The sequence below is a fragment of the Zingiber officinale genome, chromosome 4B, assembly GCF_018446385.1.
Source record: "Zingiber officinale cultivar Zhangliang chromosome 4B, Zo_v1.1, whole genome shotgun sequence".
Taxonomy (NCBI): Eukaryota; Viridiplantae; Streptophyta; class Magnoliopsida; order Zingiberales; family Zingiberaceae; genus Zingiber; species Zingiber officinale.
Window position 1 is genome coordinate 132499648 of NC_055993.1, and position 23532 is coordinate 132523179.

Below are 23532 nucleotides of genomic sequence, written 5' to 3' on the forward strand. Positions count from 1 at the left end.
AACTTCAACAAATTTTTATTAATAATCCCTCATTAATCTCCTCTCCATATATTTCTACAAGGTAGGAAAATACTTTAAAGCAAATCTAACAAAAAATACATAAAATACTATAAAATTTCTTCTAAATCTAATTACAAGTTGATTGTTCTTGTTTCTAATTCTACATCAATACTTATTCTTATATGCTAGTAAATTATTATTTTTTAATAGTGGCGTATGTAAAATAAAAAAAATTATACTTACTGACTTTGGCAAATCAAAAAATAACTTCTCCAAACTTGAGCAAGAGAGACATATCCTACCCCACAGGCACAATACAGCGGTAAAACACTTGGAAGAACAAACAAGAACATGAAAGTTCGAATCAAATTTTCTAAAAATCAGTCTCTTATAAGTTGTGCTCTAAGTGTTTATAAGTTGTGCTCTAGATTTACTCAATCAGTGTACCCCCAAGATTAGTTGGGCAAGACTTGACACCTTGATTATTGAGAGAGAGAGAGAGAGAGAGAGAGAGAGAGAGAGAGAGATCCAAATGCAGTTGAACTCCTTACAAGTTGGGCATCTAATCCTTCAACATAGACAGTGTCCATTGTAGTTAGACATGCCTAATAATTCATTGCATCACTAATCAAACTCTGTTAGCCATTAAGCAAACTATTAGTCTTGAGTTTGGCACAGGATTAATATAGACAGGAGGATGAGTTGAAGAGATAGCAAAGTCTCAGAGGCAATCTAGAGATCTTGTGCCAATGCATGAGTATGACTTGAACTACATGAAGATTTATGGAATCGGCTGAATTATTTGGTGACAGATTTATGCAAGGTTCCTCTTTATTCTTATGTAATATGGTCTGAATCCTTCTACACGGCTTGAGATCTTCAAAAAGAATAAGCTGATAAATCTGAGCTTTTGACACAGTAGTACTTCAAAGTAAACAGAAGAATAGCTCAGCATAATACAGTTGATTACATTCCCAACTTTGGCTTATCACTTTTCAGTGCCACTAATAGGCTTTCACATTGCTCATCCAAAATATGGGCATTAGGTTTTGGGTATGACAAAATCATACGAGAAACTTCAGTGAATAGGGTATTAAATCATTCTGCTAAGTCAGCTACCTACCAGAATTCCCAACAGCAGAAAAGCATCGTACCTTAATTTTGAAATGAAACAAAGACTTCGTCAAGCCCTTCTGTCCATGGCAAGCTTATAAAGCAGGAGCATAGCATATTAGGATGTTCTGGCCTGCAATCTCCCCGTACCATGATAAACATTCATAACAAGCTTCCAAACATGGAAAAGATCTCAGAAACTATCAAACTACTTGTCAGGAGATTATAATATTTTCAATTGTCTTTTAAAGCAATAGCTCCTGATCTTCTTAACTCCCAGTGTGAAAGGCAGCCTCTGAGAGGAGATGTTAATAAAAGAGAAGAAGTTGAGAACTGTCTTTGACGCATAGAAATAGAAGAAAGACAACTGAATGCACTTCTGAGCCTCCTTTTCTCGCCATCTTCACTCTGGGAATCAGGATCATGTTGGACAGCAGTTATCTTAAGGGCTTCAGGCAAAAGACAATTGCAAAGGGAGCCTGCAGAATTGTATATACTATATATTTAAAACAAATAAAATAGATAAATAAATGATGACTCTAAAATAAGATGAAATCACAATTTATTTTTATTAAATATAAATTATGTACTTGTGACAAAAATAGATGGAAAATGATATCAAAGAAAATCGTTTTCCAACCAGTAGCTTTGATTGATGGAGAATGTTTTAGGTCTAGAGCTTCAACTCAGTTCACAGTGGAAATTTACTACATAATACTCGACATGGATAAGACTGCGTACAATGGATCCTTCCCCGGGACCCCGCATGGCGGGAGCTTCGTGCACCGGGCTGCCCTTTTTTACTCGACATGGATAAATTCTTCTAGAGGATGGTCTCAACATATCTTGCTTGGTTGGCTGGACACAGATAAATGGTTTGATTCACTTGAATCTAGACAAAAATGATATAATTCACTTGAACCTAGATGACCGGTCATCTGATTCACTCAAATCTAGACATAATGGAAGACTTCAATCGCCAAGCAGTTTAATGCTATGCTAGTCTATGAGTTTGTATATCTCTTAAGACTGAATTTGGTTTGTATCCAGTTATTCCTATGGGTTTCCTGACATTGTGTAGGGTGCAAGAAAATCTGGAACTCATTTCATGGAAAAGGTGAACATTAAATTCATACATCTGATTAAAGAAACTCAAAATGTATGCAGAAAACATCAAGTATCCCAAGCAAGAAGTATCCAATGTAAATGGTACCAAAATACATAATTAATTGGCAATATCACATTCACATTTGAAAGTTATGTAGTTGTGTCAGCGTGTGAACCCTATACAAGTACAGCATCAGTATAACAATATTACACAGTTGTTGCCGGTTCTAATCAGAGCGGCACATGGATATCTAGAGAGCATAATGAATATCTATGTTGGCAAAGGAAGCTGGCATTGAACAGCCATTGCTTCTTCCTTACGTACCTCAAGTTGGAATGGAACAACTAACTTCAAAAGAAATAATTTAGCTGATAAGTATAGTAAATTGTAGATGCAGTGAATGGAAAAGTTTCAACTTTCTACTTGGCCAAATATAGCAATTAACAATTCCATAAATTTATCTAAACAACTGGAGTTGCTGAGCAAGGAGGATATGCAAATTTGATATCCTAGGATTGTTTAGGACCAGCTGCACCATACTAACCTAGTAAAGTAAGCTATAGTTTCCACTCACTATTCTCAGAAGACGTGTGATTTGAGGTACAATAGTTGCATAAACAAACTGTAGTAGTTTATGATCAATAAAAAAACATAATTTTATAAGAAAGAATAATATGTATATGTGAAAAGTATATGTGAAAAAGGATACCTATCCTAGCAAGTCGGTTTACCCATTTTGGGATTGAGTTGCCGGTCAACTTGTAACAGATATCTTTGCAGAAATGGTTGCAGTTTTTCATAATCAGGTGATATGCATCACCATTATAATTAACAGATTGCAGTTCCATAAACTCTCTGACTTGCAATGGGTCTAAACAAGTTGTACCCATGAATATTGACTTCCTAAACCTGAAGCCCGGACATTGGCGAGGCTCAACTTCAAAGACTCCACTTGTTGGATAGTCATGTGCTCCGAATGCATATTCCACTCCATGTACTACAAGAGCAAATACGATCAGAACTGATATAAGCCTGAAGAAATGTGTATCTTTTGAAATTTAAGAGACAAAATATGAAAAACAGTTGTTCAGAGGCAGCAATCAGACCACCACTTCATGAACATAGACACAAAGGAATGTGAATGTCCTGTAACTCTGACAATATTAATGAAGTAAGCTATTTTCCACCAACTCTTAAGTGCGCAAAATCAACTTATCAAATATTTTGCAAACAGTATCAAATATTTTGCATATACGTATCTTAACTAATAAAGACATTGCAAAGATCTCACAAACTTAAATGAAGTTAGTTAAATAGTAGTCACACAATTTCAAGAGGCATACTAATTTTCAGATGCAAACAGTTCATGAGAAAGAAGCAAATTCAATAAATAACAACCGTGTAGTTTTTTCTCTATGGACTACTTATTCAAGTCAAAGAGGGAGAGCAAACAGTACCTTCAATCCCTGTGTGAAATACCCCAAGGCCTGCCCAATACATGTAGCCATTTATATGTGTCAAGTCATATACATTCAAATAAACTGGTGTGTTTCCTGTTGTTTTACTGGCTGATCGAACCTTGGGGAACATACAAAAACGGGAGGAGGATCTCCTGCCTAGCCGAAGAGGCATGAAAGATTTCCAAGCCTTCTTTGAACCCAGCTTCATGTTCCTTTAAAAAAAAGAAGTGATAACAGTTAGAAAAGAAGTTGTCTAAATGAAGAAGAAAATTATTGAATTCTAGCAAGAGTATTCTGAAAAAGACAGCCGATCAGTAGAACCATCCAGATATCTCTTGACGCTATTTTTCCATAAAATACTAATTGTTTCCCGATTGATTTGAAGTTAGGGAAAAAAATATTTTAGATAGAAAAGCAATCCTAGAAAAACGGAACAGGAGAAGGGCAATTAGACCCAAAAATATGGTAAATATTAAAGAACGGCCGAGTAAATTTGCCAACAATCAGGCATCCAAAAGATCAAACACGGCTAATTGGATCTAGCGAGCTCAGAAGCACAAATTTTCATGCGATCCTCTGAGCAATAATACAAGATCTTGCCATCATAAGAAATTAAGTTGACACTAATACAGCTAAGGAAAAACCGGAGGAGCAATAAATACGTCATGCTTTTCAAAGAACAGTGACGAAAGATGACTACTGGTAGTGTATGAGGATGCTCGGAGAAGAAACCCTCAAACACTTGAAAAGAATGGAAGAACCAAAAAACAAACAAAAGAACGGGGAGATCTTGATTTGTATCTCTAGGCGACCTAATGGGAACAAGCGTAACTCGTTCCCTTCAACAAGTTTACTTCTTTCGAAGTTCGAACAAAATAACGAAACAACATCTACAACTAAACTTTCTGAACAGGGAAGAAAAAATCTAGATGCCTGTAGGAAAAAACTCATTTCCTTTTCTTCGAATATACCGCAATCTGCTGCCAGAAAAGATCAACACCTCTAAGCCAAAGAAGAAAATGAAAGTGAAAAAAAAAGAAAGAAAAAAGAAAGAAGAAAAGAAAAACAAACAAACTTGCCCGAACCTGCAGGAAACCATTGAAAAAAAAAAAGAAAAAGAGAGACGATTGTGTAAAGATTTCCTCCGCATTTAACAGATCACGAGCAAGCTAGTGCTAGAATAACCAAAACTGCAAAAAGCTGCTAAAGAAAAGGTCACACAAATGTATCAACCTAAGAAAAAAGGCACTCGCCCTAATTCCTTTTAGGGTTCCCCCTCGGATCAGGTCATCGACCAGCACTGGCGCGAAGGGTCGCGCGCAAAGGGGACCGAAGAGGGTTCGAGATTCGGAGCAGGGAGAAAAGAGATCTGCTGCGCTTGCTTGCTTGCTTCCGGATAACTTGAGAAGCAGAACAGCGCTGCTCTGCTGTGATCGACACGGGAACTAGGCGAGCGAGCTGGTGCAGCACAGCACAGCCAAATTAAATCAGATAGAGCGCTTTCAACAAAAAAAAAAAAAAAATAAAATAAAATCAACATAAATAATAACATGACATAAACGGCCATTTCGCCTCGTTGTCTCTTGTAGCTATTTTCCATCAAATCAAGTTTCTTTGCCAAAAGGGTCCACCTGCGTCAATTCTTCCCTGAAAATCACGTTACTTGACGTGGCAACATCTCCAAGCTACTAGTCTTCTCGTTAGACTTCGGTGCGCGACGAGCACGGCGGGTCTAGACTTATATTTTCTTACCGTGATTTACTTTCCTTTTATAGGTCTTGAGAGGTGGGTCATCTTGTAAGATTTTTTTTAATGAGAAATGTAATCATATGATATTAAATTTCTCAACGGTCCACCTCATTACTTTTTGATTTATCGGAATAATTAGTAGAAAATTTTCGTAGAAAGTTGGGTTGATCAATTTGATGTTATCTGATTTAATATTTTTTTTTTTTTTTAAAGATGGACAGTGAATGAGATGAGCATTATCTTTAATAAATTAATTTGGTTAAACTAATCGGGTTTAAAATGAATTAAATTATTGAAATAGTTGTTCAAGTTTAACTTAATTTTTTTTATGAGTTTAAATTTGATTTAATTTGGATTTGACTTGATTCATTTAGATGTTATTGAACATTCAATTTAAAATTATTTGATTGTTTGAAATTTTTATATTTTAAAATTTTGATACTTTCCTATGTAAACACAAAGAACTTGACACTATCAATCTAGATCTGGGTTCTATTCTTACAAGTTATTCAAGGCAGACCGCACCTCCTCTGGACATTCTAAGATCAGAAGTCCTAGGAGCCAACTCAATATCATCCATCTAGACCTGTGGTTTTATCTTAACCAAGTTATTCGAGGAAGACTACACCTCTGAACATTCTAAGATCAGCAGTCCTAGGAGCCAATCCATTCCACCCAACCCAATACATATTTCAATCAGGTTAGCATTAGCAGAATTAAAACTCCACAGGTGCTAATACCAATGAGCAAAACCCTACATAAATCCTTATATCTATTAATCATGGTGCCTTAATTGGATTAGAAAAAAATTAGTACTTTTCTCTTGATCATACCTAGTTTAACTTGGATTTAGATTCCACTTAGATGTTTACAAAGATCATAATATTTGGTCCCTCCTAAACATAAACAATTGTTTTTCCTATACTGCATGCTTCTACTGTAGTTTCTATGAATTTATTAGCCCCTTGCTACTAACTTTCCTTCATATGTTGCTCATAGTTCCAGGATTTCATGTTATTTGATGAGATGTCTTATCTCATGCAAACTAGCATGAATTCTATTTTACATGTTGCCTCTTATACTGTTTTATTTCTCTTTGTTTGATGGAAATTTTATTTTCCTTAATAACTCACTTGATTTTCTGGTATTTTACTACTGATTAAGACTGTAAATGTTCTGCAAATGGTTATAAATTGTTGTAATGAATAGAGATTCATACGAGGAAGCTTATTCTGCTATTCCTTTTTTTACAGAAACCTGGAGGTGTGATTGCACTTCTTGATGAAGCATGGTTTGGATTTTCATCTTAGTTTTTAACACTTACCTTCTGGATTTAAATTTTGAGAGCGGATAAATTATTGTCTGATAATCTACTTATATGCAGCATGTTTCCTAAATCAACACATGAAACCTTTGCACAAAAACTTTATCAGACATTTAAAACGCACAAACGCTTCATCAAGCCCAAGCTTTCACGCACTGATTTTGCAATTAATCATTATGCCGGAGAGGTTGAATTCTTGATTTAGCCTACAATTATTATAAACACTTTTATAATAATGTGTTTGTTTTCTATTATTAGGTTGTGTATCAATCTGATCTTTTTCTGGACAAAAACAAGGATTATGTTGTGGCAGAACACCAAGATTTGTTGGGTGCTTCAAAATGCTCATTTGTTTCAGGCCTTTTTCCTCCTCTGCCTGAGGAAACAAGCAAGTCTTCTAAATTTTCATCAATCGGTGCTCGCTTTAAGGTTCTCTTCTACTATTGTTGAAAATATTCTTGCTTGAGAACATTAGAAGGCCCATCTATATGGAATGATGTTTCTCACTGTAGTTTGCATTTGCTTCAGCTACAACTGCAGGCTTTGATGGATACATTAAATTCCACAGAACCCCATTATATCAGATGTGTGAAGCCAAATAACCTTCTAAAACCTGCCATATTTGAGAATTCCAATGTCATGCAACAATTACGCTGTGGTGTGAGTAGCTTAGGCCATGTTATTTGGTTTTGAAAATTGTTATTTCATACCACTTGTCATTCTGTTATATCTTTTGTTATAATGTTTTTGGGAACATCAGGGTGTTCTTGAGGCTATAAGAATCAGCTGTGCTGGATTTCCTACGCGTCGTATTTTCTATGAATTTTTACATCGTTTTGGTGTTTTTGCTCCAGAAGCTTTTGTTGGGAAGTAAGTTCTATCTAATCTTGCAAATGATAGAATGTTTGGGGTTTAAATTAGATTATATGACTTTATATTTATGTGGAATTTTTTTTTTTTTTTGATTTTGTATTCATGATTAGCGATGAAAAGACAGCTTGCAGGAAGATTCTGGAAAGTAAAGGCTTGAAAGGATTTCAGGTGATTCCTTGACCATATTTGTCACAATAGTTTTCTCTTTGCTTCATTATTTTTGAATTCTTCCTACCATAGTCTATTTAGGAATATACACTACGTTGGCTATATTGACTAAAATTTTCAGAGTTATGTAGGCCGCAGGCCACTTTTATCTGGAATGAGCTTTGCATCATGATCCTGATTTTTGTGGCGTTTGCCTTTGCTTTCAAATTTCTTGGGGTCAATTCTCAACTATTCTTCATGTCTTTCTTGCAATGCTTCCTGAATTTCCAGATAGGTAAAACAAAAGTTTTCCTTAGAGCCGGTCAGATGGCAGAGTTAGATGCTCTACGAGCTGAAGTTCTTAACAGAGCAGCAAAGACTATTCAAAATCAAATACGAACACATATTTTGCAGAAGCAATTTATTGCTTTACGGAAGGCTGCCATTCATGTGCAATCATTGTGGAGAAGTGTGTCCAACTGATCTCATTGTCTCATTATATTCTTTGGTTTTTTACTCATCTAACATGATTGTGTTTATAGGAAGATTGGCTTGTAAGTTGTATGATAACATGAGAAGGGAGAATGCTGCAATTATAGTTCAGAAAAATTGGCAGCGACATAACTCTAAGAAGGCTTACAAAAAACTGCAATATTCAGTTCTTGTCCTACAAAGTGGTTTTAGATTTTTGGCTGCTCGGAATGAGTTTAGATTTAGGAGACAAACAAAGGCAGCAATTTTTATTCAGGTGGTTCTTTCATGATAAGACCATCAGTTTCTTCTCAGTTTTATAATATCTATAATATTAAATCTGTTTTTTTTCATAGTACTGCTATCTTGTCTTCTTTGCAGGCTAAATGGCGTTGTTATAGAGCTCATTCATACCACAAGAAACTAAAGAGAGCAGCAATTGTTACCCAGTGTCGATGGAGGGGAAGGGTTGCAAGGATAGAGCTTAGGAAGCTAAAAATGGTTGGTACTTCGCTCTTGCAATTTAGCTATTTCTGCAGGTTCATGGTGATAGAAACATGTGATCAAATTGGGTTCTTTATGTTTTCTTCTTCATTAGCTTAATGTTTGCTTGCATATCCTTTCAAATTTTTTAACCATCACTGAGAAAAGTGTTTGTGTTTCTATTATATATGTGTGTATTTTTATTATTATTTTCTTACATATTTTCTTGGAGATGTGAACTACTTTCGTTTGAACAAGGTTTGCAATACAAAACACTTTTGGATGAAACATGCTGACACATATATACTCGGAGACAGTAATGTAGATGAACATGCCAAGGATTACTTGTTTTCTTTTATGTGGCCTATGTAAAAAAAAAAACATGGTACTGCTACATTAGCGACCCCCTCATAACTGCCCTACGCCATTGAGAGGGAGTTCAACATGAACCCAAATTGACAAGTACATGGGTGGGGTCCGCAGAGGTGATGAAATCTCCTATTGAGTTTTGACCCCTCAACCACTACCGTCATTATCCCATGCACATACCAACTGAGCCTGGGGGTAGAATGTATGCACTAGCATAAAAGGCTACATGAATTTTGATGAGAGAGCAAATACATTTTATTTCACCATGGAATGCCAGTGCCATAGGAACATATAACCACAACTTGTATGACTAGGATTTCTATGAAGTTTTTGGTTAGTTTTGATGAGGTCCCAAGCTGTTATAGTAGTGCATATGATTTACTCTGGGATATGCTCGAAATTGATTTACGCTTTAATTTTAAGAGAATAAGGTACAATTAGTTGTAAACTGGAAATTTTAAAAACCCTCCATAGTTTTATTGTTCTCTAAACAGTCATGTATGAAATCATTGCATAAATCCAGAATCAAGACTATATTTCTGTTGCTTGGAATTTCATGGGCATAAATTAGTATACATTCTTTGCATTAGTCTGAGAGCACACATTTGAAAAGGAAAGTATAAGCATCTGCCCCTTTCCTTCCTATCCTTATGTTTAAAAACAAAACAACAATAAGATGCTACTAGCCCAACTACTTGGGAACTTCCACTATGAATCATATCAATGATTGTGTATATGCATTGTGCTGAGTAATAATACTCTATTTTCTTGAGTTGGAACAACTGCAAAGAATGGAGAGAATGGAAATACCACAGCTGTTTCATTCCAAGTACTTATTCTTTCATTAGACCTCATCCATTGACAAAATACTTCCAAACACAATTGCATCCTTCTCAATTTTCACTTACAAAAATTGTTTGGCAGAGGAATACTTGTAATCCATGATATGGCCATCATTATTAGTTCTTTTCTGTTTCTTTTGTTTGTTTCAGGCTGCACGAGAAACAGGTGCCCTCAAGGAAGCAAAGGATAAACTCGAAAAGGCAGTAGAAGATCTTACATGGCGTTTGCAGTTGGAAAAGCGTTTGCGGGTAATGTTTGGATATTTGGTAGTTACTACTTTAACAGCTGCAATGATGGATTTAACCTACAGTGAATAATCATGAAAGGGACACAGATCTTCATGCTTTGTTTTATGTATTCTCTTACACATTTTGTTTCATTTTAAACATTATACTGAAGTTGATTTAGGTTAATCATGTGATGCATACAGACAGACTTAGAGGAAGCTAAAGGACAAGAAATTGCAAAATTACAGAACTCTTTGCAAGAACTGCAAAGTAAAGTAGATGAGACAACTGCAATGCTTGTCAAGGAACGAGAGGCAGCTAGGAAGACTATTGAGGAAGCACCTCCTGTTGTCAAGGAAACTACTGTTCTTGTGCAAGATACTGAGAAGATTGACTCCTTGACAGCTGAGGTGGAGAATTTGAAGGTGCTTGTCTTCATCTGTGGCCATACCTTTAGCATAATGTTTGACTTTTCCTATATTGCAAGGTCTAGTGGGTATGATGTTCTTTCAATGGTTTGCAATCAAGATTTATTTAACAGAGACTTATTTCCCTCCTTCATGTTCACATCTTGGGGTAGTAGCTTCAGGATGATTCTACCAATAGATTTTATCAGTAAGCATAAGCATTTTCCTTAATGGAATGAGAAGTGGAAATACATAGCATTTTCCTTTCCAAAGAGGGAATGGATAATGTCGTATCATGGTTCAACATGTGTATGCTTATCTAAGAGGAATTTACTCAATACCAGACAAGGATTGTGATGCGGACAACAAAGCTTTGAGTGGCCATAACTTTTGACTCGGGTTGAGTCAGGACCTATAATATATCAAATCGAAACTTGTTCTGAGAGTTTTTGGGTGTAACCCGTAAAGGCCTAGTTTTAGGGGGGGAAAATGTGGCCTTTTTGGAGGCTTTGAAGGAGTTTAGTCCTTTATTTATCATTTGGAGGTTATTTTCGTCTTTTGCAGAGTTAGTTTGAGACTATTTAAACCATTGTTTAGTTGATTTTTAGGGCAGCTGTTTTTTTCATCAATAAATGTTTTTGGCATTCCTTTCCCCAAGACGGCGAGTTTTGGATGTCTATTTTCCTGAATCAACAAATTTTTAGAAGATTGTTTTCGGGGTTTGTGTTCAAATCAAAAGATTCAATAATTTCCGCTGTCATATCGACAAAGTTTAGTTTTCCACATTTGATGTTTTTATATAGTTTAAGGTTATTCAATTTGGTACATACACTAGTGTTGTTTATGCTTATCATTAATCTGGAGGATTTCTCTAGTGAAGCAAATATCTAGGAAAGTATGTTGTTTTTATTATTTGTATTTTACACGTCTTCCAGAAAGCTGTGCCCTTTACAATGTGGACTTATTGATTAATTTCAATGCAATTTTCTTGTCCTTTTAGGCTTCACTACAGTTTGAAAAACAAAGAGCTGATGATGTTGAAAGCAAATACACTGAAGAACGACAAGCAAACGAAGAAAAAACGAAGAAGTCACTTGAAGATGGAGGACAAATACTTCAACTGAAGGAAACCGTGCATAGGTTTTTTACTTTCCCTCTCTCACAGGTCATCACTATTAATACGAATGTTTAGTAGCTCTTTCTCATATGCATAATTATGGTGAAATCAAGGACTCCATAGAGCTTAATAGGTAAATATTATTAGATAAATATGTTGGCCTTAGCATCAATTTCTCATCTATCTGGTGTCTAGTCTACTTCACTTTTGAGACCTTCATTGTAAAAGTTGCTCACAAGTTGACTTACCCTGCTATGATTGTTATGAAATTTCCACTTTAGGAGTACTTCAAGAAGTATATTTGAAAATCAATGCTGCAGAGGTTGAAATTATTTGCACCAGCATTTATTCTCTACCAGTGATTGGTATAGTGAAAAACATTATAGAGCTTGTCTGATTGTGTTACAATAACTTTCTTAAAAGTTGCTACTATCTGGCCATGGAAGGTTTGCTTTATTTCGTTGAAGGAGGCTGCGAACACCAAAAATTATGGCCTTGATTGGAGTTCCATTTGGTGTGAAAATGCTTTCTAATATTCACTTCATGTGGCATGATAAGAGAAAATAGCTATCTAAAGTTCTAAACCTGTTTCTATTGCTAAGTTGTATAGTAGCAATTTCCAGTTTAGATACGTTAATAATATTCTTCTTGCTCAATTAGGCTTGAAGAGAAGCTAGCAAACGTGGACTCAGAAAATAAGGTATTTCGTCAGCAGGCTTTATCCATGGCACCCAATAAATTGTTATCTGGACGCACAAAATCAATACTTCAGGTGAATGCAACAAAATTATTATTTTCTTTATCATGCCTATAGTTTTTTTTCCCTATTAAACCTTTTCTTTTCCTGAATGTTACACCAGAGGAGTTCTGAAAATGGTCATTCTATCAATGGCGAAACTAGAAGTCTCACAGTAAGATGAGGCTTCTTTCTGTTAATATTCTAGCTTTGTACAGAATAACTGGACATGATTTTTTTCTATTGATGTGATTTAGGATTCCCTTAGTTCATCATTTAACATGAGGGAGAGTTCTGAAATAGAGGATAAACCACAAAGAAATCTCAATGAAAAACAACAGGTTGATTAACTTATTACCTTTATTCTGCCTAAAGAATGGTTCTCTAATTGTGCACCTTTGTTTGATTCTGTCACATCAATCTGACTTGTTTACTGCTATTACAGGAAAACCAAGAATTGATGATTAGGTGTATTGCACAAGACTTGGGATTTTCAGGAAAAAGACCTGTTGCTGCTTGTATTACTTATAAATGTCTTCTGCAATGGCGATCATTTGAAGTGGAGCGCACAAGTGTTTTTGATCGTATTATTCAGACAATTGGTCATGCCATCGAGGTTTGAAACGATCTATTATTTCTGTTATATTTTCTTGCTTTTGAATAATTTTATTGATCATGTTATGTTATTCTTTCTATATTAAGACTCAGGATAATAATCAGATATTGGCTTATTGGCTTTCCAATTCTTCAACGTTATTGTTGCTGCTCCAACGCACATTGAAAGCAAGTGGTGCAGCAGGCATGGCACCCCAACGTCGCCGCTCATCATCGGCTACTCTTTTTGGGAGGATGACTCAAGTCTGGAATTATGTTATTTATACATTTTGCATTTGGAAGCAAATCTGCATGACACTTTCTTATTGTACACTTTTTTCATCAGAGTTTTAGAGGTACACCACAAGGTGTGAACCTTGCGTTAATTAATGGGAGTTTGACAAGTGGAGTAGATAAATTACGCCAAGTTGAAGCAAAGTATCCTGCTCTATTATTCAAGCAACAGCTCACTGCATATGTGGAGAAAATATATGGAATGATCCGGGATAATTTGAAGAAAGAGATATCTCCATTGGTTGGTTCATGCATTCAGGTAAAATTGGGCAGTTTGTGTTCTGATACTAGTCTAAGAATGGACTTTTGACTTTCAGTTCATGCTATTGCCTTGCTAACTTTGTGTTACAAGTTTGGTCATGATCCTTTGTTTCTAGTTAAGTAATGTCTTTATGATTTGTGTTTTCCTAATTCTTTGGGTTTGCTTCTGTAATTAAATAAATCAGGCCCCACGAACATCAAGAGCTAGTCTCGTCAAAGGGTCTTCTCGTTCACCTGGAACTACTGCCGCACAACAAATTTTGATTGCTCACTGGCAAGGGATTGTTAAGAGTCTTGACAGTTTCTTGACCACGTTGCAAGCAAATCACGTCAGTTTATTCTCCATACTCTGAACCTCTTTTTACTTTCTCTAGCGTTTATTTACTTGTACATGATTGTCAATCCTCTAAATCATGATATTTGTTCTTCTATGACCAGGTGCCTCCGTTCTTAGTTCGGAAGGTCTTTACACAGATATTCTCCTTTATAAATGTACAATTATTTAACAGGTGCACATTTTATACGGCCTGCTTCTGAAAGAAATTTTGTGCTTGACAAGGAAAAAAATTCTAACTTTGTCCCTTGGTGCAGTCTTCTTTTAAGGAGAGAATGCTGCTCATTTAGTAATGGTGAGTTTGTTAAAGCAGGATTAGCTGAACTGGAACATTGGTGCTACAAAGCAACTGATGAGGTAGCTATCTTATTCCAAAATAATAATCTTGTTAATGGTTTTTATGCCCGGACAAACAAGTTGGTGTTATGGAATACACTTTATCCTTGTTTCACTTATCTTATTTTTTTTCAAGGTTAATCTGTTCTTTAAAATGAGAGTGTCATATGAAAAGTAGGCTAAACTTGTTAAATTAGTTATCTTTATTAATTATTTAATCTATGATAAATTTTACATAACAAAATTGAGAAATTTGACACTAATAGGTGTTAGACGCCAATATGAAAATAATATAAGAGCAAAATGTTAGTACTACAATAGTCTGTGACCTATTTGTTAATATTTTGTGAGAAAAGGGGAACAGGTACCCAATTGAATTTTTCCAATAAGATGGTACCAAAAGCTAGAATAGCTTCCATAAGGTCTCATTGTTCCCCTCCCAGATCACATTAACACTTAACGAGTTTCGGTCACACTCCTTGTTGCCAACCTTTGATAGTGCAAGCTCAAGGAGTTTCGAAGGTGACTGTAATGCTCAAGCTCGGTTTGAGAAATCTTCTAGTTTTGAAGGTTCTCCTCAAGTGGCATCAATTCCTGTGAGTTGATAATTGTACCACGTCAAGGGTAGTGACAATAAGACTTGTGCCCTTTTTCTCTCTAGTGTTGGCATGTTCATAGTCGATCGGTTAGTCCACTAAGATTTAATATGAGTGCACTGTTTGATCGCTGAAGGTCTTGCTAGGTTGTCTTCGAACCTATGATCTTCTCCTACATTCAATCCCATACCCATTTCGTTCAGTGGAACTCAACAAACAACTGCATATGGTGAAATAATTTCTGTTGGAGCTCAAAATCCCAATGTGAATAAGAAACTAAATGCGACAAGTGGCATCAGCTCAATTGTATCAATCGACTTTAGTAGTTGTTGACTAAGCAACTTCACCTCTTCTCTCAAGTATCTCCCACCAACTGGGTTTTCTTAAAGTACATTAAGCCAATTTGCATTATTACTTGATTATAGATTATAGAGGTATATCTATTGTTTGCTTATCCCATGGAGTTGGATTTTCTCTATGAATTTTGTATTCATATGCCTCTAATGTTTTGGGTAATATATTTTCTTTCTCTAAGCTCACACCACCATCTAGTTCTACCAATGTCACCAAGTCTGCGAGTCTCATCTATTAGTTAAAGACATTAGAAGGGTTTCTATATTATCATCATTACATATCTTGTCCATCTTTTGCATTCCTGAATTTCCATTTAGCTTATTATTAGTTTGTAAATTAAACAGATTCTCGAATTGCTCCGTCATGTTTAATGCTATTTCTGTTGTCGTCCAAGATTTGAGGACCAATAAAATGTTTGGCATAGGGTATGAAATTTATGGAATATAGGACTAGATGTGATTCTTTTGTCTTTTTCATGTTCATCTTTTATGGTTACTCCATTACCCTTACAAATTCATAGTCACCTTATTCTTCCTAATCTCCAACATCTAAAATAGATGGAATCCTCTTTGTTTAATCTTTCATCTATTGAGTGCTAGTCATATTTACTAGATAAAACATACCTCATTTGCTAATAGAATGCATGAGCATGCATTTATACACTTTGCCTTGATTTGTTTCGATATATGGGGGTCAAGCTGTGTAAGCTTTACTTTTGGGTTATAGAAGTTTATTACATTTATTAATGAATATTCTCGAATGATTTGGTGCTTCCTAATAAAAGTATTTTGAACTTGTCTCGATTTTTTCTTTATTCTACATCGAGATTAAGCCCAATTTGGTTTGTTAATTGAAGCTCTTCAAAACGAAAATGATAAAGAGTACACCCATATTTCCCAATTATTTCTTTCAGACCGTAGGATTATCCACCAATCGTCTTGCCACAAACATCCAAATAGAATAGCGTTGTTGCAGAAAGAAAGTATTGACACCTTACTGAAACTCCTCCTACTCAATGCTACTTATACACATCGTCATGTATATTCTCCCGCCGTCATTCTCATTACTAGAATTAGTGTTCAAAGTGCTTCGTGTTCCTACCAATGTTCTTATAATTTGTTGCCACCTGCATAGTTCTGGATAAAGAAAATTTGGCATAGTTGATTACCTAATAATCTAAATGCAGCATTAGCAATGACAAGCTAATGCCCCAACTATTTGATGTACAGGAAGGTTGTTTGCTTGCTTAAAACAGTCGCTGCAAGTTGATTTGAAATTTAATCCAACTAGGTTGCTTGAGAATACTTTGTTTATCTTCTTCCAAATTTATCCTTTTCCTGGTTATTACAGTATGCAGGTTCGTCGTGGGATGAACTAAAGCATATAAGACAGGCTATTGGGTTCCTGGTAATTATACCCGCTTCATTTGAAAGTGTACATCAGACTTTTAGAACTATGACAGATGATTCGCTATGGTACAATTTTATGATGGATAATTATCTGCAATTTGAACATATGCGAGAATAAATATATCCTTCACTTAGCTCTTCCTATAACTAATTGCATAATTGAAAAATTAGAAACAGAAAACGATTGCTAAGTCTGTACAACTTCAAATTAGAGAATATACAAATCATCTCAACTATGTGTTTTTCAGGTCATCCATCAAAAGCCAAAGAAGACCTTGGATGAAATTAGCCATGACCTTTGTCCTGTGAGTTAAAAGTTTTTACATCTTGCATCTCCACTGAGCTTTACTGATAATCCAACAAATTTTACTTCTAAATATGCAGGTACTCAGTGTGCAACAATTATATCGGATAAGTACAATGTACTGGGATGATAAATATGGAACGCATAGTGTGTCTCCTGAGGCAAGATGCTTGTCAAATACATTCATGAAAAATGTTACAAGTAAAACTATTTAAGTGCAAAATGTCTAATAGTTTATCTATAAATTGACTAGGTTATATCCGACATGAGGGTGCTGATGATTGAAGATTCAAACAATCCTGTAAGCACCTCGTTCTTATTAGATGATGACTCAAGGTAAGCAATTCCAGATTGACTTGTTTAAGTTGACCTTGTTTTTAATTGCTATTCTACCATTAAGAATCTTTTGGAAGCTCATTTCTTGTTTGATCATGCAGCATACCATTTTCAGTTGATGATATATCAAAGTCAATGGAACCGATTGACATTGCTGACATAGAGCCACCCCCACTTGTTCAGGAGAACTCAGGTTTCATGTTCTTGTTGCCTCGTGTTGACTAAGAACCAAAGCTATTTCCCTGTATTCATCATCTTCGATTTGTGGGATATTTGAATCTCTGAGGTGCTAACGACCAACCACTTCAATATACTTCAAACTTGCAAGATTAGCATTATTCGCACTCATGATGCAGTCTTGCCAGCTACACTAAAGAACACCAGTACCTGAGTCTCTCTTTGTTTGTTTCAAGGGGGCATTTTGTTAGGGTATTTTGGTTGTATGTATATTAGTTTTTGTATCTTAGTTTCTCCAAAGATTCATGCATGTATTCAGCTGAACAATTAATTGTTTCTTCTATATGATCAACGTTATAAAGATTTAGACACCCAAGCTGGTTAAGATTCTTGGGGAAAAAATTGTTCGTGTTTCAGCTTAATTTCAGATTACATTATAATCGGTTAAACTAGTTGATAACTGCTTTGCACAAATGTTTTAGTCTAAAATATAATTTTAATGTTGTTTTTATGGATTATATACAATGTTTTTTTTTTGCACACTAGGAGTTCTTAAAATGTTTTAGTTATTCATACAAATTGTATAATATATGGTAACTTTGATAGTATTAAAACCCCAGATGTAATAATTATACGTGATAAAGCAAAATAAACTCCAGATTACATTATATTTCTTAGGTTGCATTTTATTAACTTACAACAAATTTTTATTAATAATCCCTCATTAATCTCCTCTCCATTTATTTCTATAAGGTAGGAAAATACTTTAAAGCAAATCTAACAATAAATACATAAAATACTATAAAATTTCTTCTAAATCTAATTACAAGTTGATTGTTCTTGTTTCTAATTCTACATCAATACTTATTCTTATATGCTAGTAAATTATTATTTTTTTATAGTGGCGTATGTAAAATAAAAAAAATTATACTTACTGACTTTGGCAAATCAAAAAATAACTTCTCCAAACTTGAGCAAGAGAGACATATCCTACCCCACAGGCACAATACAGCGGTAAAACACTTGGAAGAACAAACAAGAACATGAAAGTTCGAATCAAATTTTCTAAAAATCAGTCTCTTATAAGTTGTGCTCTAAGTGTTTATAAGTTGTGCTCTAGATTTACTCAATCAGTGTACCCCCAAGATTAGTTGGGCAAGACTTGACACCTTGATTATTGAGAGAGAGAGAGAGAGAGAGAGAGAGAGAGAGAGAGAGATCCAAATGCAGTTGAACTCCTTACAAGTTGGGCATCTAATCCTTCAACATAGACAGTGTCCATTGTAGTTAGACATGCCTAATAATTCATTGCATCACTAATCAAACTCTGTTAGCCATTAAGCAAACTATTAGTCTTGAGTTTGGCACAGGATTAATATAGACAGGAGGATGAGTTGAAGAGATAGCAAAGTCTCAGAGGCAAAGTCTAGAGATCATGTGCAAACTGATCTTGTGCCAATGCATGAGTATGACTTGAACTACATGAAGATTTATGGAATCGGCTGAATTATTTGGTGACAGATTTATGCAAGGTTCCTCTTTATTCTTATGTAATATGGTCTGAATCCTTCTACACGGCTTGAGATCTTCAAAAAGAATAAGCTGATAAATCTGAGCTTTTGACACAGTAGTACTTCAAAGTAAACAGAAGAATAGCTCAGCATAATACAGTTGATTACATTCCCAACTTTGGCTTATCACTTTTCAGTGCCACTAATAGGCTTTCACATTGCTCATCCAAAATATGGGCATTAGGTTTTGGGTATGACAAAATCATACGAGAAACTTCAGTGAATAGGGTATTAAATCATTCTGCTAAGTCAGCTACCTACCAGAATTCCCAACAGCAGAAAAGCATCGTACCTTAATTTTGAAATGAAACAAAGACTTCGTCAAGCCCTTCTGTCCATGGCAAGCTTACAAAGCAGGAGCATAGCATATTAGGATGTTCTGGCCTGCAATCTCCCCGTACCATGATAAACATTCATAACAAGCTTCCAAACATGGAAAAGATCTCAGAAACTATCAAACTACTTGTCAGGAGATTATAATATTTTCAATTGTCTTTTAAAGCAATAGCTCCTGATCTTCTTAACTCCCAGTGTGAAAGGCAGCCTCTGAGAGGAGATGTTAATAAAAGAGAAGAAGTTGAGAACTGTCTTTGACGCATAGAAATAGAAGAAAGACAACTGAATGCACTTCTGAGCCTCCTTTTCTCGCCATCTTCACTCTGGGAATCAGGATCATGTTGGACAGCAGTTATCTTAAGGGCTTCAGGCAAAAGACAATTGCAAAGGGAGCCTGCAGAATTGTATATACTATATATTTAAAACAAATAAAATAGATAAATAAATGATGACTCTAAAATAAGATGAAATCACAATTTATTTTTATTAAATATAAATTATGTACTTGTGACAAAAATAGATGGAAAATGATATCAAAGAAAATCGTTTTCCAACCAGTAGCTTTGATTGATGGAGAATGTTTTAGGTCTAGAGCTTCAACTCAGTTCACAGTGGAAATTTACTACATAATACTCGACATGGATAAGGCTGCGTACAATGGATCCTTCCCCGGGACCCGCACGGCGGGAGCTTCGTGCACCGGTCTGCCCTTTTATACTCCACAGGGATATCTTCTCCTAGAGGATGGCCGCAACATATCTTGCTTGGTTGGCGGGACACAGATAAATGGTTTGATTCACATGCATCTAGACAAAAATGATATAATTCACGTGAACCTAGATGACCGGTCATCTGATTCACTTAAATCTAGACATAATGGAAGACTTCAATCGCCAAGCAGTTTAATGCTATGCTAGTCTAAGAGTTTGTATATCTCTTAAGACTGAATTTGGTTTGTATCCAGTTATTCCTATGGGTTTCCTGACATTGTGTAGGGTGCAAGAAAATCTGGAACTCATTTCATGGAAAAGGTGAACATTAAATTCATACATCTGATTAAAGAAACTCAAAATGTATGCAGAAAACATCAAGTATCCCAAGCAAGAAGTATCCAATGTAAATGGTACCAAAATACATAATTAATTGGCAATATCACATTCACATTTGAAAGTTATGTAGTTGTGTCAGCGTGTGAACCCTATACAAGTACAGCATCAGTATAACAATATTACACAGTTGTTGCCGGTTCTAATCAGAGCGGCACATGGATATCTAGAGAGCATAATGAATATCTATGTTGGCAAAGGAAGCTGGCATTGAACAGCCATTGCTTCTTCCTTACGTACCTCAAGTTGGAATGGAACAACTAACTTCAAAAGAAATAATTTAGCTGATAAGTATAGTAAATTGTAGATGCAGTGAATGGAAAAGTTTCAACTTTCTACTTGGCCAAATATAGCAATTAACAATTCCATAAATTTATCTAAACAACTGGAGTTGCTGAGCAAGGAGGATATGCAAATTTGATATCCTAGGATTGTTTAGGACCAGCTGCACCATACTAACCTAGTAAAGTAAGCTATAGTTTCCACTCACTATTCTCAGAAGACGTGTGATTTGAGGTACAATAGTTGCATAAACAAACTGTAGTAGTTTATGATCAATAAAAAAACATAATTTTATAAGAAAGAATAATATGTATATGTGAAAAGTATATGTGAAAAAGGATACCTATCCTAGCAAGTCGGTTTACCCATTTTGGGATTGAGTTGCCGGTCAACTTGTAACAGATATCTTTGCAGAAATGGTTGCAGTTTTTCATAATCAGGTGATATGCATCACCATTATAATTAACAGATTGCAGTTCCATAAACTCTCTGACTTGCAATGGGTCTAAACAAGTTGTACCCATGAATATTGACTTCCTAAACCTGAAGCCCGGACATTGGCGAGGCTCAACTTCAAAGACTCCACTTGTTGGATAGTCATGTGCTCCGAATGCATATTCCACTCCATGTACTACAAGAGCAAATACGATCAGAACTGATATAAGCCTGAAGAAATGTGTATCTTTTGAAATTTAAGAGACAAAATATGAAAAACAGTTGTTCAGAGGCAGCAATCAGACCACCACTTCATGAACATAGACACAAAGGAATGTGAATGTCCTGTAACTCTGACAATATTAATGAAGTAAGCTATTTTCCACCAACTCTTAAGTGCGCAAAATCAACTTATCAAATATTTTGCAAACAGTATCAAATATTTTGCATATACGTATCTTAACTAATAAAGACATTGCAAAGATCTCACAAACTTAAATGAAGTTAGTTAAATAGTAGTCACACAATTTCAAGAGGCATACTAATTTTCAGATGCAAACAGTTCATGAGAAAGAAGCAAATTCAATAAATAACAACCGTGTAGTTTTTTCTCTATGGACTACTTATTCAAGTCAAAGAGGGAGAGCAAACAGTACCTTCAATCCCTGTGTGAAATACCCCAAGGCCTGCCCAATACATGTAGCCATTTATATGTGTCAAGTCATATACATTCAAATAAACTGGTGTGTTTCCTGTTGTTTTACTGGCTGATCGAACCTTGGGGAACATACAAAAACGGGAGGAGGATCTCCTGCCTAGCCGAAGAGGCATGAAAGATTTCCAAGCCTTCTTTGAACCCAGCTTCATGTTCCTTTAAAAAAAAGAAGTGATAACAGTTAGAAAAGAAGTTGTCTAAATGAAGAAGAAAATTATTGAATTCTAGCAAGAGTATTCTGAAAAAGACAGCCGATCAGTAGAACCATCCAGATATCTCTTGACGCTATTTTTCCATAAAATACTAATTGTTTCCCGATTGATTTGAAGTTAGGGAAAAAAATATTTTAGATAGAAAAGCAATCCTAGAAAAACGGAACAGGAGAAGGGCAATTAGACCCAAAAATATGGTAAATATTAAAGAACGGCCGAGTAAATTTGCCAACAATCAGGCATCCAAAAGATCAAACACGGCTAATTGGATCTAGCGAGCTCAGAAGCACAAATTTTCATGCGATCCTCTGAGCAATAATACAAGATCTTGCCATCATAAGAAATTAAGTTGACACTAATACAGCTAAGGAAAAACCGGAGGAGCAATAAATACGTCATGCTTTTCAAAGAACAGTGACGAAAGATGACTACTGGTAGTGTATGAGGATGCTCGGAGAAGAAACCCTCAAACACTTGAAAAGAATGGAAGAACCAAAAAACAAACAAAAGAACGGGGAGATCTTGATTTGTATCTCTAGGCGACCTAATGGGAACAAGCGTAACTCGTTCCCTTCAACAAGTTTACTTCTTTCGAAGTTCGAACAAAATAACGAAACAACATCTACAACTAAACTTTCTGAACAGGGAAGAAAAAATCTAGATGTCTGTAGGAAAAAACTCATTTCCTTTTCTTCGAATATACCGCAATCTGCTGCCAGAAAAGATCAACACCTCTAAGCCAAAGAAGAAAATGAAAGTGAAAAGAAAAGAAAGAAAAAAGAAAGAAGAAAAGAAAAACAAACAAACTTGCCCGAACCTGCAGGAAACCATTGAAAAAAAAAAAGAAAAAGAGAGACGATTGTGTAAAGATTTCCTCCGCATTTAACAGATCACGAGCAAGCTAGTGCTAGAATAACCAAAACTGCAAAAAGCTGCAAAAGAAAAGGGCACACAAATGTACCAACCTAAGAAAAAAGGCACTCGCCCTAAATCCTTTTAGGGTTCCCCCTCGGATCAGGTCATCGACCAGCACTATCGCGAAGGGACGCGCGCAAAGGGGACCGAAGAGGGTTCGAGATTCGGAGCGGGGAGAAAAGAGATCTGCTGCGCTTGCTTGCTTGCTTCCGGATAACTTGAGAAGCAGAACAGCGCTGCTCTGCTGTGATCGACACGGGAACTAGGCGAGCGAGCTGGTGCAGCACAGCACAGCCAAATTAAATCAGATAGAGCGCTTTCAACAAAAAAAAAATAAAAAAAAAAAATAAAAAATAAAATCAACATAAATAATAACATGACATAAACGGCCATTTCGCCTCGTTGTCTCTTGTAGCTATTTTCCATCAAATCAAGTTTCTTTGCCAAAAAAGGGTCCACCTGCGTCAATTCTTCCCTGAAAATCACGTTACTTACGTGGCAACATCTCCAAGCTACTAGTCTTCTCGTTAGACTTCGG

The 23532-nt window shown here is 35.7% G+C and overlaps 3 protein-coding genes across 7 annotated transcripts; 1 reads left to right on the forward strand and 2 right to left on the reverse strand.

Moving 5' to 3' along the window:
• Positions 1–925: 925 nt before the first annotated feature.
• Positions 926–4934, reverse strand: LOC121976821 (deSI-like protein At4g17486). Of its 2 annotated transcripts, none has more exons than XM_042529186.1 (4): positions 4915–4934; positions 3679–3893; positions 2931–3218; positions 926–1592 (listed from the first exon to the last, which is right to left on the reverse strand). In XM_042529186.1, exons 2-4 carry the CDS (start codon positions 3887–3889, stop codon positions 1348–1350), a joined length of 744 nt encoding a protein of 247 aa, XP_042385120.1. In that variant the 5' UTR covers positions 3890–3893; positions 4915–4934; the 3' UTR covers positions 926–1347. The 2 variants fall into 2 exon arrangements, with proteins under 2 accessions (XP_042385120.1, XP_042385119.1); XM_042529185.1 differs by lacking the exon at positions 4915–4934 and adding an exon at positions 4767–4871.
• Positions 4935–6566: 1632 nt separating this feature from the next.
• On the forward strand, positions 6567–17841 carry LOC121976820 (myosin-9-like). 3 transcript variants are annotated; one of them, XM_042529183.1, is made up of 26 exons: positions 6663–6721; positions 6815–6941; positions 7013–7183; positions 7283–7414; positions 7515–7624; positions 7738–7795; positions 8066–8243; positions 8317–8522; positions 8627–8746; positions 10090–10188; positions 10371–10592; positions 11575–11714; positions 12352–12463; positions 12552–12602; positions 12685–12768; positions 12873–13043; positions 13136–13285; positions 13368–13574; positions 13762–13905; positions 14015–14085; positions 14168–14267; positions 16547–16603; positions 16854–16910; positions 16990–17070; positions 17163–17245; positions 17347–17841. In XM_042529183.1, exons 2-26 carry the CDS (start codon positions 6816–6818, stop codon positions 17468–17470), a joined length of 3054 nt encoding a protein of 1017 aa, XP_042385117.1. In that variant the 5' UTR covers positions 6663–6721; position 6815; the 3' UTR covers positions 17471–17841. The 3 variants fall into 3 exon arrangements, with proteins under 3 accessions (XP_042385118.1, XP_042385117.1, XP_042385116.1); XM_042529182.1 differs by having other exon boundaries at positions 6664–6721; positions 13130–13285; positions 17347–17840; XM_042529184.1 differs by lacking the exon at positions 6815–6941 and having other exon boundaries at positions 6567–6721; positions 13130–13285; positions 17347–17840.
• Positions 17842–19056: 1215 nt separating this feature from the next.
• LOC121976823 (deSI-like protein At4g17486) lies at positions 19057–23308 on the reverse strand. 2 transcript variants are annotated; one of them, XM_042529188.1, is made up of 4 exons: positions 23045–23308; positions 21809–22023; positions 21061–21348; positions 19057–19723 (listed from the first exon to the last, which is right to left on the reverse strand). In XM_042529188.1, exons 2-4 carry the CDS (start codon positions 22017–22019, stop codon positions 19479–19481), a joined length of 744 nt encoding a protein of 247 aa, XP_042385122.1. In that variant the 5' UTR covers positions 22020–22023; positions 23045–23308; the 3' UTR covers positions 19057–19478. The 2 variants fall into 2 exon arrangements, with proteins under 2 accessions (XP_042385122.1, XP_042385121.1); XM_042529187.1 differs by lacking the exon at positions 23045–23308 and adding an exon at positions 22897–23001.
• Between the last annotated feature and the right edge of the window lie 224 nt (positions 23309–23532).